A 13,387-nucleotide genomic window follows, 5' to 3' on the forward strand; every position below is an offset into this window, starting at 1 on the left:
ATAGGCCAGGCACGGCAGCTCACACCTGTAATCCCAGCACTTTGGGAGGTCGAGGTGGGTGGATCACTTGAGGTCAGGAGTTTGAAACCAGCCTGGCCAACATGGCGAAACCCTGTCTCTACCAAAAACACACACAAAAATTAGCTGGGCGTGGTGGTGGACACCTGTAATCCCAGCTACTCAGGAGACTGAGGGAGGAGAATCTCTTGAACCTGGGAGGGAGGTTGCAGTGAGCCGAGATTGTACCACTGCACTCCAGCCTAGGTGACAGAATGAGACTCAGTCTCAAAAAAACAAACAAACCAAACCAAACCAGAAAACAATGTTTTCTCCATCTTAAACATGCAAACGCATTGGTGTGAACGTATTTGTGTGACCAGAGAGGGTCTTTCTGTTTTTCAGTGACGTGGAGCTGACTGCACTGATGGAGGAACCCACAGTGGTGGAGGAGGCCCAGGGCGCCCCGGAAGAGGAGTCTCCAGCCAAGTAGGGTGTTTCATTCATTCCCTATTGTGGTGTTGGTTCTCTTCTTAATGATTTCCTTATTTTTTTTTGAGATGGAATCTCGCTCTGTCGCCCAGGCTGGAGTGCAATGGCACGATCTTGGCTCACTGCAACCTCCACTTCCTGGGTTCAAGCGATTCTCCTATCTCAGCCTCCTGACTAGTTGGGACTATAGGCGTGTGCCACCACACCCGGCTAATTTTTGCATTTTTAGTAGAGATGGGGTTTCACCATGTTGGCCAGGCTGGTCTGGAACTCCTAACCTCAAGTGATCCACCCTCTTCAACCTCCCAAAGTGCTGGGATTATAGGTAAGCCATCACACCTGGCCTTTCTTGATGATTTCTAAGAGCTCTTCACAGACTAGGAATCTCAACCCCTTATCCTATCACGGAGGGCTGACCTTAATGTATTAATGACTGGTGATCAAGCTAATTAATAATTAGTTCAAATAACCTAATGAATATCAGTGATAATTGGTGAAAGTTAGGCATTCTGTCCTCTGCCTACAAGCTCTTTTCCAGCAGCTTGTTAAACTCCTTGACTTGGAGTAGCCTGACTCTCAGATGGACCTCTAGTGCCTCGTCCCCTCTGCGCTCTCCCAGTCCACCCTCCCTCTCTCTTCATTATGTAGCTTAGATCCTGGCTCCGTCTCCAGCACCCTTCCAAGTTCTGTTTTTCTGCTTTTTTTTTTATTCTGAGTTTCGCTCTTATTGCCAGGCTGGCACGATCTTGGCTCACTGCAACCTCCGCCTCCCAGGTTCAAGCAGTTCTTCTCCTCAGCCTCCTGAGTAGCTGGGATTACAGGCATGCGCCACCACGCCCAGCTAACTTTGTATTTTTAATAGAGATGGGGTTTCTCCATGTTGACCAGGCTGGTCTCGAACTCCCAACCTCTGGTGATCCGCCCATCTCAGCCTCCCAAAGTGCTGGGATTGCAGGCATGAGCCACTGCGCCTGGCCTCCAAGTTCTTAAATACCCATGCACCTTCAACTCTCTGGCCCTTTGGACTTTCTGTTGTAACTTGCTAGCAAAGCCCCTCCTGGGTGACTCCACTATCTGCCTTCTCTCTGCGCGTTCCACAAGCTAAGCAATACAAGTCACATCGCGGGCCCGGTTAGAACCCCGTAAATTCCCGGTTACCGAGATTCTGAAGCCAGGCCTTGGCGATCCCGGTTCTTGGGTTCACTCTCCCACCTTCTCTAATGACTGTTTTAATTTCTCCTCAAAACCCTGGCACTGCCTCCCACTGTACCCTTCCCCCATCGTCCTCTTTCATTTTTTGGATGCAACGTTTCCTTCTGTGTCACAGAGTGATTGGGAGCCATCAGGTGGGAACTTCCTCATCCTCCCACTCCCAAAGATACAAGACTGCTACACCTGCACACCTCCTGGGCTCCTTCCCTCACGGTAACCATCGGGGTGCCATCCCCCCCGACCTCTTCACGCTTCGGATCCTCTCTCCTACTGACTTCATGAAAACTTCACACTGTCAGTTAGCTCCTTCCTTTTTTGGTATATTCATCTCCTTCCTGACTAGTCTTCCAGTCAGCGTTTAAACATGCTCAGTCTCTCCTGTGTAAGTGTCCTCTGGACCCCACATTCTCCGTCAGCCGCCTCTTTCAGAGTTGTGTGTGGCCTTCTTCACTTCCTCCCCTCCACTTCTTCCTCACTTTAGCCCAGGCCTGGCTTCCGTCCTCATTGCCCGTCTGAAACAGTCACGATGTCTCCGGATCTAATGGATGCTGCGGTCTTGACCTCTCAGAAGCATTTGACTTCATTGATTTCTTCGTAAACGTGCTCTCCTGTTGGTTTCTGTGATCACTCTGCTCTTCTGGTTTTCCTTCTGCCTCTCAGCATCTCCCTTGCAGGCTCATCCTTGTCTTTCTGGTTTTTTAAAACGTTAAGTCCTTCAGGGCCCTACCTTAGGCCTTCTCTTTCTATAGAGTTTCTTTATAGGATCTTATGCACTTCTGTGGCTTAAATTGTCATTTACATGCTAACTCTGGAATATGTGTCTCTGGCTCCAACCTTCAACGTGGGCTCCAGGCCTGTGGGTCCGTCTGCCTGCTGGACGCTTCCCCGGGACATTCCAGATGCTGCCGTGCGCAGCCTGACCGAGACTGAGCTGACCCCCCCCCCCAATACCTCTGGTCCTCACTCGGTGTTTCCATCCAGCTGTACAAACCAGAAACCTACGAGTCATCCTTGGAACTTCTGTCTTCTTGACCCTCCTCTTTCCAAAACCCAGTCCTTCCCTCTGCTGTGGCGATTGTACCCCTAGAAACTGAGCATCACCGCTTACCAGCATCGTCTAAGCCATTGTTATCTGGACCACCGCTGGAGCCCCTCACAGGGCTCTCTGTATCCTCACCTTCTACGCCAAAGTGGTGTTCACACTGCATTCGGATTGTCATGCCCCCACCCCTTGCGTAAGACCCCCCGATGTCTTCCTGTCCTTTTTCTGTCCCCTGTCCTGACCTGCAGAGTCCTGTGTGGTCTGGCCCCTGCAAAACCCTCAAGTTCAGATATTCCTGTGCCTTCTCTAGGTTCACCATGAGGCCTTTATTTCATGTTCTCAAACATACTTTTATCCTGCCCCTGCCCTCACACTTGCCGTACAGCTTTCACAACTGTTGTTGCTTTGTTTTCCCAAACCCCCTTTACTCTTTACCTGTCTATCTCTTACTCATCCTTCAGCTGCCAAAAGGCAGGGTGTCTAGTGGTTAAGAGCACAGACATTGAACCGGTGTGATAAGTTGAAATCCCAGCTCTGCCCCTTACTAGTTGGGCAAATTATTTAATTTCTCTTTTTCCGTGGCTCAGTTTTCTTCATCTGTAAAATGGGAATAATAACGTCCCTACATTATAGGATTCTTGTAAAGATTGTGTGTGCGTGTGTATGTGTGTGTGTGTGTCTCCGTGTCCTAGAGTGATGCCTGGCATGTAGCTAGTGCTTTATTAATATCATCTGCTGTTTTTATTGTTACTTATTGCAAGAGCGAAAGGCCACACTGATGATTGTGAAAGCTGTTAATTTATGATTCAAAACAATTTCAATGTATTATTCAAAACGAGAAATGTGTTTCATTAAAGAGATAGGATTAACAGTTAATATGAATATTTAGACAGTGAGCTAACTAAGCAACTCGTTTAACAGTTCATATGAATGTTGAGAAAGTTAACTGGATACCTTCAGGAGAACATTATATCCTTTTTGAGCCAATAAACATTTATACAAATTCAGGTAATATAAGGCAGAATAAGAGAGAGTAAATTATAGTATTGTTCTAATCTACAGAATTGATTGAGATACTCTAGCATTCATAATATTAGACAAAAATATTTAGTCACTCTGAAAGAAAATAAAGCTTGTTGACTTTCTGTCTGCAATATCCCTGGAGAGCTAGCTGGAAAATCTTTCTCTGTCTTTTCTGCTGACTGGGGGGAAAGTGAGCCTCTATTTGGGATTGCAAGTGCAGTGCAGGTGTTGGGTGACCGTGCGGAGACATTCTTTTTTCTGCATTGCCTTGTCAAATTTTAACATTATTACTAAAATTTCTAATAATACAGTTATAATTTTTTGAGACTATGAAAGTTGGGCTGGTGTCCGAGGAACACACTGAGTGATAGCGATGTTCTCTGGTCTCAGCCCTGTTTGAGTGTGGATTTGGCACTCTGGCTTCTGGCATTTAGCCTGAATGTACGTTCAGCGTACCTCTCAGTTCTAGAACGTCTTGGTAGATGAATCTGATGTACTCTCACTTATGTTCAAACACACAACCTAAAGTGGACTTCCATTTTCCTCAAATAGGATGTATGTTACTGATAATTATATGTGCAGTGCCCTTCCATCCTTCCGTCTTCTTCCTTTCACTACAGAAGTACTAACTGTTCCTTGTTGCGTGGTGTTCTAGCGTCCGAGGATACCTGTGATGACTCCTTGTATTTTAAGAATAACTCTAACATTGACCAGGTGCGGTGGCTCACACCTGTAATCCCAGCACTTTGGGAGGCCGAGGCGGGCGGATCATGAGGTCAGGAGATCGAGACCATCCTGGCTAACACGGTGAAACCCCATCTGTACTAAAAATAGAAAAAATTAGCTGGGCGAGGTGGCGGGCACCTGTAGTCCCAGCTACTTGGGAGGCTGAGGCAGTAGAATGGCGTGAACTCAGAAGGTGGAGCTTGTAGTGAGCCAAGATGGTGCCACTGCACTCCAGCCTGGGCTACAGAGTGAGACTCCGTCTCAAAAAAAAAAAAAAAAGAAAAAGAATAACTAACATTTTTAGAGCATTTGCTGTGTGCCAAGAACTGCTGTAAATGCTTCCATGTCTCAATGTGTTCAGTTCTTTGCCACTCCATGAAGGAGGAGCTACTGCTGTTCTGACACTGGGACAGAGGCTCCATGCCTGTCACCTGGCTCACGTGCAGAGCCGGAATGTGAACCGGGCAGATGCATAGGCATTCGTGCTCCTCTAGCGAGTGGTAGGAACAGCAAAAAGTGCTGTTCAGAACACCTGCTGGGAACTCGGGAGAGGGGAAGGGAAGAGCTGCCGGGATCTCTGAGCGTTTCCCGACTCAGGAATATGGAGCATCACCTCCCATCCTTCCTGAAAAATACTTTGTTCAAAGAAACTGTGAGGAAGCAGTAATACAAACTATCTGCAACAAATTATTTTTTATTGTAATCAGTTTCCTAGCGTATTTGCTTAAACAATGAAGATTTTCTTACTTTTTAGGTTAAATTCACTTGTCCCAGTTAAATATCCAACTAGTAAAGCTTTATTTCTGGACCCTGCTTTCTGTGGTTCACTGCACTCTTTCATATATTCAGGTGAAACGGCATTGCATGGATGGAAACGTGGACATTTGAATCGATGTTTTGTATCTTTCCTCTGTGCCTATCATGACTGTTTTCCATCTCGGTGTATTTCTCTGCCCCTTATTCCCTGCATCTCGGTGGAGCACAGAGGCTGAGTGTGGGCTTTGGAAACGCAATGACAGGATTGGAACTTGCCTCTTGCTATGTGGCCTCTCTCTGCCTCGGTATTCTTATCTGTAAAATGGGATATTAATTATATCTAACTATTGATGTCATGAAATAATTAATATAAAGCATTTTGAATAGCATCGGCACATGGTGAGCGTACGGTGTCAGCTAGTCTCATTCATTTCTAAATAAAGGGAACTGTGGTTAAAGCAGTGTGATTTCTATAGTTTCACATGTTGAGAAACAAATATATAACTATCAAATTTGTATATAGCATTATTCACATTACCATAGATTTGACCACCTTATATCCATAAGTCACTTTCATAGAAAATGCCCTCCCAAAAGTTTTGTATAATAAACCAAGGATTGTGAAGGTCTTCGAATTACTCAAAAATGGGGGTGTTAAAACAATAGCAGTTATGAGGCTCTTAGTTGTTAGAAATATATCCGCATGAGCCCTTCCTAGAATCGAAGGATACATCTCTTCCTGTTGAATATTTAGTCATTGCTAAAACTGCCAGTAAAACTGTACTCAGAACCAATCAAATGGGAAATGGGGTATGTGTCACAGGATTGTCACCGTGTGTGTTTGCTCATAACTTTTAGTGGGTAGGAAATCGGGTTAAGGAGCCTGTCCTTGGTGATATTATGCTGCTTTCGATGTGGCTTGCTGAAACTGCAGCTGATAAGCAGGGAGGGATATGGGGCATCCATGCCTGTATTCTTGAATGAGGTGCATTCCAGTCAACAGCTTCAGGCTGATACTGCTGAAGGAGGCTGTAACTTGTAACTAATCTGAATTTCACTATATGCTTTATGTGTCTACACACAATTTCAAGCTTGCATTTAATATATAACTTGTACTAGTTCTTTGTTTAGATATGATGTCCTTTAAAATAAGCGAAGTGTGTTAATAACAAGTACTTCTGTGGCCTTAATGTAAAATCTATTCTTTCTAGAATTGAATTTTCTGGAATTTATGAAGTTTTATTAGGTCATCTTAAGTATGAAAGAATTACCAAATTTATAGCATTCAGTTCTGTTGATTTTTAAAATTTTGTCAAACGTAGGTTAAAGAAGATTATGATTCCTTAATATTTATTTTTAGCTCTGTATTAAAAATTTATATTATGGAAAATTATACAAATTTAGTAGTATAAAGAACTTGTAAGTAAGTTGTTCAGCTTAAACTGTTACCAAACCACGGCCATCCCTGTTTCATGCATATTTCTGCCAACTTCTGCCTCCCCCAGGATATCATCTGCCACTCATAAATGTTTCGCAGTGTTATACCTGCTACTCTTTTTTTTTTTTTTGAGACGGAGTCTCGCTCTGCCGCCCAGGCTGGAGTGCAGTGGCCGGATCTCAGCTCACTGCAAGCTCCGCCTCCCGGGTTCACGCCATTCTCCTGCCTCAGCCTCCCAAGTAGCTGGCACTACAGGCGCCCGCCACCTCGCCCGGCTAGTTTTTTGTATTTTTTAGTAGAGACTGGGTTTCACCGTGTTAGCCAGGATGGACCTACTACTCTTTTTAAATAACATAACTGGAATACTATTACTCCATTAAAATTTTTTTAATATCCTTGATATCATTCATACCAAGACACTTCTTCAGTTTCCGATTGTCTCAAAACTTTTTTTAGAAAGATAATTCGTTTGAAACAATATTGACATATACATGTCAATTGGTTAGTCTCTTGTCTGTTTTTAAAACAGCTTTGAGATATAGTTCACATCCAATAAATGGCACATATTTAGCATGTACAGTTTTACAAGCTCTGATATATGTGTACACTTGTGAAAGTATCACCATGGGCAAAATCATGAGCACAGCCGTCGCCCCACAACATTTCCTAGCGTTCTTTTGTAGGCCCTCTCTCTCGCCCCATTTCCCCCCGGCAACCAGTGATCTACTTTCTGTCACTACAGATTTCTTTGCAGTTGCTATAATTTTATATGAATGGAATCATGCAGCTTGTGTTCTTTTTTGGTCTGTGTTCTTTCTCTGAGCATACTTACTGTGTGATTTGTATCAGTTCATTCCTTTTCATTGCGGAGTAGTAGTCTGGTAGTCTGTTACACAGGTAGACCACAATTTATCTGTTTACCTGGTGGTGATCATTGGGTGGTCTCCAGTTTTTGCTATAAAGCTGCTATGAACTTTTTTTTTTTTCTTTGAGACAGAGTCTCACTCTGTCGCCCTGGCTGGAGTGCAGTGGTGCAATCTCGGCTCACTGCAAGCTCTGCCTCCCAGGTTCAAGTGATTCTCCTGCCTCAGCCTCCCGAGTAGCTGGGATTACAGGCGCCCGCCACTACACCCAGCTAATTTTTTGTATTTTTAGTAGAGACGGGTTTTCACCATGTTGGCCAGGCTGGTCTCGAACTCCTGACCTTGTGATTCGCCCTCCTCGGCCTCCCAAAGTGCTGGGATTACAGGCGTGAGCCACCGTGCCCGGCCTGAACATTTTAATATACAAGTGTTTATATGAATATACACTTCCATTTCTCCTGGGTAAATACCTAGGAGTGGAATGGTTGGACCAAATGGTATGCGTATATTTCACTTTGTAAGAAGCTGCTGAACTCTTTTCCAAAAGGGTTGTACTGTTGTTACTTTCTCACCAACAGTGAGTGAGAGTTTACTTCTACATCCTTGCCAGTACGTGGTATGGTCAGTTTTTACAACTTCCAGTCATTTTAATAGGTACATAGCTCATTATGGGTTTTTGTTTTCATCATTTGTTTTTTCTTTTTTTTAGAGACAAGGTCTTGCTCTGTCACCCAGGCTAGAGTACAGTGGTGTGATCACAGCTCACTGTAACCTCGAATTCCTGGGCTCAAATGATCCTCCCACCTCAGCCTCCTGAGTGGCAAGCGCCACCATGCCCAGCTAATTTTTTACTCTTTTGTAGAGATGGGGTCTCGCTTTGGTACCCAGGCTAGTCTCCAACTCCTGGCCTCAAGTGCCGCCTCGGCCTCCTGGAGTGCTGAAATTACAGATGTGGGCCACTGTGTCTAGCCTCATTGTGGTTTTAATTTGCATTTCCCTAATGACTAACAATGTTGAACATTTTTTGCGTGGTATTTCCCGTCTGTATTTCTTCTTTAGTAAAGCTACTTTGATAAAGAACCACTGCCACCAGGTACTTGTTTCCAGGGCATTTGGGTGGACAGAGCTGGGAAACAGACACACACACACATTAGAAGTTAAAATATGAGTTCATTCAATATTTCCAATTCAAAGTTGCAATACGGGATTTTTACCTAGACTACTTGTTTCTCCTTTTCTTACCTACTGAAAATTCTAGTTCTGAGTAACATTGTGCTTTTAATCATTGGTTGCACATAAAACAGTCACAGCATTACCAACACTACCTTCAGTAACACAGTTACTGAAAAGCTGTGTCGAGGAGGGAGATGAGTAACCAAATTTGTATTTCAAAATCATTTGAAATAGTTTCTCTTGATGGTTATATCACCAGTTTCATAAACATTTAGGTTACTTTGATTCATTTTACTTTCAAATTTTAGAGATTGAATTTTAATTTAAATCTGTTTTATAATTATGTAAAATATTTACATGTTTCCAAAGTTCAGTCTGAAAAACATGATTTTTTTTTTTTTCTTTTTGAAATGGAGTTTCACTCTTGCTCAGGCTGGAGTGCAATGGTGCAATCTCAGTTCACTGCAACCTCTGCCTCCCGGGTTCAAGCGATTCTCCTGCCTCAGCTTCCTGAGTAGCTGGGATTACAGGTGTCTGCCACCATGCCCAGCTAATTTTTGCATTTTTAGGAGAGACAGGATTTCATCATGTTGGCCAGGCCTGTGTCGAATTCCTGACCTCAAGTGATCAACTGGCCTCGGCCTCCCAAAGTGCTGGGATTACAGACATGAGCCACCATGCCCAACCAAAACATGATATTTTCAAATAGCTTTTATCCCTGTTCTTTTCCTGGCTTACATTCCAATTAAAAAAAAATGGCCCAGTGTGGTGGCTCATGCCTGTAATCCCAGCACTGTGGGAGGCCAAGGTGGGTGAATTGCTTGAGCTTAGTTTGAAACCAGCCTAGGCAACCGGTGAGACCCTCCCCCACCCCATCTCTACAAAAAATACAAAAATTAGCCGGGTATGGTGCTGCATGCCTGTAGTAGTCCCAGCTACTCTGAGGGCTGAAGTGAGAGGATCCCTTGAGCCCAGGAGGTGGAGGTTGCAGTGAGCAGAGATCACGCCACTGCACTCCAGCCTGGGTGACAGAGTGAGACCCTGTCTCAAAAACAAACAACAAAAAAAACCTCTCTATCTCCGTCTGTGCTATCCATATGTATTTGTGTGGTCTCCAAGGTACCGCACACCCCTCCTTGCTTTTCTCATTCACTCTGGAAGGCGCTCCATGGCAGTGTATGGAGGTAGTCCTCATTCCTTTCTTAGCTGCTATACTAGAATTTTTCACCAGGTTCTTCTGGATCGGTTTGGGTGGCTCCATTGATTTGCTGTTCCAGCGTCTTAGTATCTTTCAATATTTTTGCCAATATCTATTTGAGATCTCTGTTTTGATATTGGTATTTTTCCAGCATTTTATTCTGAAAATTTCAAAACACAGCAAAGTTTAAAGAATTTTATAGCGAACATCTATACTTACCACTACCTAAATACTACCATTTGTATCTTATATATTCATTTTATGTAAGTATTCATCATTAATCCACCATGTTTTTTGACACATTTCATAATAAATTGTAGACATCTATATACTTCCCCCTAAACAGTTCAACATGCATATCACTAAATAGAACTTAAATTTGTTTACAGTTTCTTCTTCTGATATAAAATGTATATACTGTGAAATGTATAAATCTTAAGTGTAATTCACTGTTTTGATAAATGCATGTACTTGTGGAATCCAAACTCCTGTCAATATATAGAACATTATCAATCACGCCAGAAAGTTCCTTCATATTCCTTCATGTTACTTTTTCTTTGATGTTTTTTCTGCCATCGGCCTGGTATTGTAAAGTCACTGCAAATTTGTCTCTTTGGATGCTCTGTGGTTAGGCTTCTCTACTGATTTTGCTTATCTTTTTCATAACATTGATCTGTGTATTTCTATAACAGAACCTTAAATTACATCAGCTCTTCAGTGAAGATACAGATTTCATTCTCTCCCCACTCTCCACCTACTGTTTTTTTTGTTTGGTTTTGGAGACAGAGTCTCGTTCTGTCACCCAGGCTGGAGTACAGTGGCGCCATCTCGGCTCACTGCAACCTCCACCTCCCGGGTTCAAGTGATTCTCCTGCCTCAGCCTCCTGAGTAGCTGGGATTACAGGCATGCACCACCATGCCCAGCTAATTTTTGTATTTTTAGTAGAGATGGGGTTTCTACATGTTAGGCTGGTCTCGAACACCTGACCTTGTGATCCACCCGCCTTGGCCTCCCAAAGTGTTGGGATTACAGGCGTGAGCCACCGCGCCTGGCCTGTTTTTTTCCTTTAAACACCTTCGAGATATAATTCTCATATTATAGCACTCAAATCTCTAAGTATATAGGCCAGGTGTGGTTGTTCAGACCTGTAATCCCAACACATCAGGAGGCAGAGGCAGGAGGATCACTTGAGGCCAGGAATTCAAGACCAGCCTGGACTACATGGCGAGACCCTGTATCTACAAAATTGTAAAAATTAGCTGGGCCTGATGGCTTATGCCTGTGGTCCCATCTGCTCTCAGGAAGCTGAGGTGGGAGGATCCTTGGACTCAGGAGGTTGAAAGTACGGTGAGCCATCATCATGCCACTGCACTGCAGCCTGGCCAACAGAGTGAAACCCCGTCTCAGACAAATAAATGAATAAACGAATGAATGCATGGGTGAATGGTTTGGGGTATGTTACATTATTAATTTTTTTAAATTGCAGTAAAAATAAATAACATAAAAATTGCCATTTTTACCATTTTAACATATACAATTTAGTGGAAAATATACAGTTTAGTGGCCTCAGTAACATTCACATTGTGTGTAACCATCACCACCATCCATCTCTGGAACTTTTTTTTTTTTTTTGAGACAGAGTCTTGCTCTGTTGCCCAGGCTGGAGAGCAGTGGTTCGATCTAGGATCACTGCAGCCTCCACCTCCCAGGTTCAAGCGATTCTCCTGCCTCAGCCTCCTGAGTAGCTGAGACTACAGGCACCCACCACCACGCCCAGCTAATTTTTTTGGTATTTTTTAGTAGAGACAGGGTTTCATCATATTGGCCAGGCTGGTCTCGAACTCCTGACCTTGTGATCCGCCCGCCTCGGCCTCCCAAGTGCTGGGATTACAGGCGTGAGCCACCACGCCCGGCCTTGTAGAACTTTTTCATCACAAACAGAAACTCTATATCCATTCAGCACTAACTCCCCATTTCCCCTCAGCATGTAGTAACCTCTATTTTACTTGTGCTTATGAATGTGCCTATTCTAGGTGCCTCATCTCAGTGGAATCGTTCAATATTCCTTTTGTGCCTGGCTCATTTTAACTGTTAGCATCAGGTTTTCAGTTTCATCCATGTTGTAGCATGTGCCAGTCTTCATTTCCTTTTTTTTTGCGTATTTTTTGGTGATTTTCAAATCTACAATTTAATCCTTTTGAAGTGTACAATTCAGTGGCATTTAGTACATTCAGAGTGTTATGCAACCATCACCATGATCTGGCTCCAGAACGCTGTCATCATCCCAAAAGGAAACCTCGTGCCCATTCAGCATCACCCCCTATCCTCCCTCCCTGCAGCCCTGGCCGCCGCTCATCTGCTTCCTGTCTGTGAACCTGGCTCCTCTGAATAGTTCATGTAAATGGAATCATACACAGAAGTCTTTTCTGCCTGGCTTATTTCACTTGCATCATTTTTTCAAGGTTTGTTCAGGTTGTAATGTGTATTAATACTTTGTTTCTTTTTATTGCCAGATAATATTCCAAAAAGTCTGCCATATTTGGTTTATCCACTCATTAGTTAATAGACAATTAGGTTGTGTCCACTTTTTGGCTATTATGAATAGCGCTGCAGTGAACACTTGGGTTTAAGTTTGCATGTGGATGTATGTTTTCATTTCTCTTGGGTATAAACCCAGGAGTGAAATTTCTGGGTCAGAGGCTAACTCAGCTTAGATTTTTGAAGAACCACCAGACTGCTTTCCAAAGTGGCTACAGCATTTCACATTCCCACTGGCAGTGTATGTGGGTTCCAGTTTCTCCATGTCCTCCCCAACGCTTGTCAAATGTCTTTTTGATTCTAACCATCCCACTGGGTGTGGAATGGTGCAGCTCTGTGGTTTTTGACTTGTCTTTCTCTAATAGCTAATGATGTGCAACATCTTACTGCCTATTTGTATATCTTCTCTGGAAAAATGTTTATTCGGATCCTTGCCTTTTTTGAGGGGAGGGTGTTCATTTGTCTTAATTAAAGACAACTTGTATCTAGAATTCATAAAGCATTCTTTTTTTTTTTTTTTTTTTTTTTTAAAGAGACAGTGTCTCACTGTGTTGCCTGGGCTGGATCACAGCGGCCATTCACACATGTGATCACAGCTCACTGCACCTGGAACATCTGGCCTCAAGCAATCCTCCTACCTCAGCCCCCTGAGTAGCTAGGACTCTGGGCATGAGCCACCACGCCTGGCTCTTCATAAAGGATTCTTTATGTATTCCAGATACAAGTCCCTTAGGAGATATATCATTTGTAAATATTTTCTCCCATTTTGTGGACTGTCTTTTTACTTTCTCGATGGTGTCCTTTGTCGTATAAAAGTGTCTGCTGATGTTCGACGTATGTACTTTTGTTGCTTGTGCTTTTGGTGTCATGTGGAAGAAACCATTGCGGAATCCAGGGTTAAGAAGGTTTCTGCCTAGGTTTTCTGCTA

General features: G+C 43.5%; 2 protein-coding genes across 3 annotated transcripts in view; one reads left to right on the forward strand and one right to left on the reverse strand.

Annotated features, from left to right (window-relative positions):
- The window catches only part of HABP4 (hyaluronan binding protein 4), a 39,186-nt gene that overhangs the window by 18,265 nt on the left and 7,534 nt on the right, over nucleotides 1-13,387 (forward strand). For both annotated transcript variants that reach the window (XM_003912017.3, XM_009189254.3), the window contains one exon: nucleotides 403-486. In XM_003912017.3, the coding sequence (XP_003912066.2) occupies nucleotides 403-486 (84 nt within the window). The remainder of the gene's footprint in view (nucleotides 1-402; nucleotides 487-13,387) is intronic.
- CDC14B (cell division cycle 14B) overlaps nucleotides 1-13,387 on the reverse strand; it is a 160,969-nt gene that overhangs the window by 11,970 nt on the left and 135,612 nt on the right. The window lies entirely within an intron of this gene.

This window comes from Papio anubis, chromosome 13 (genome assembly GCF_008728515.1).
Source record: "Papio anubis isolate 15944 chromosome 13, Panubis1.0, whole genome shotgun sequence".
Taxonomy (NCBI): Eukaryota; Metazoa; Chordata; class Mammalia; order Primates; family Cercopithecidae; genus Papio; species Papio anubis.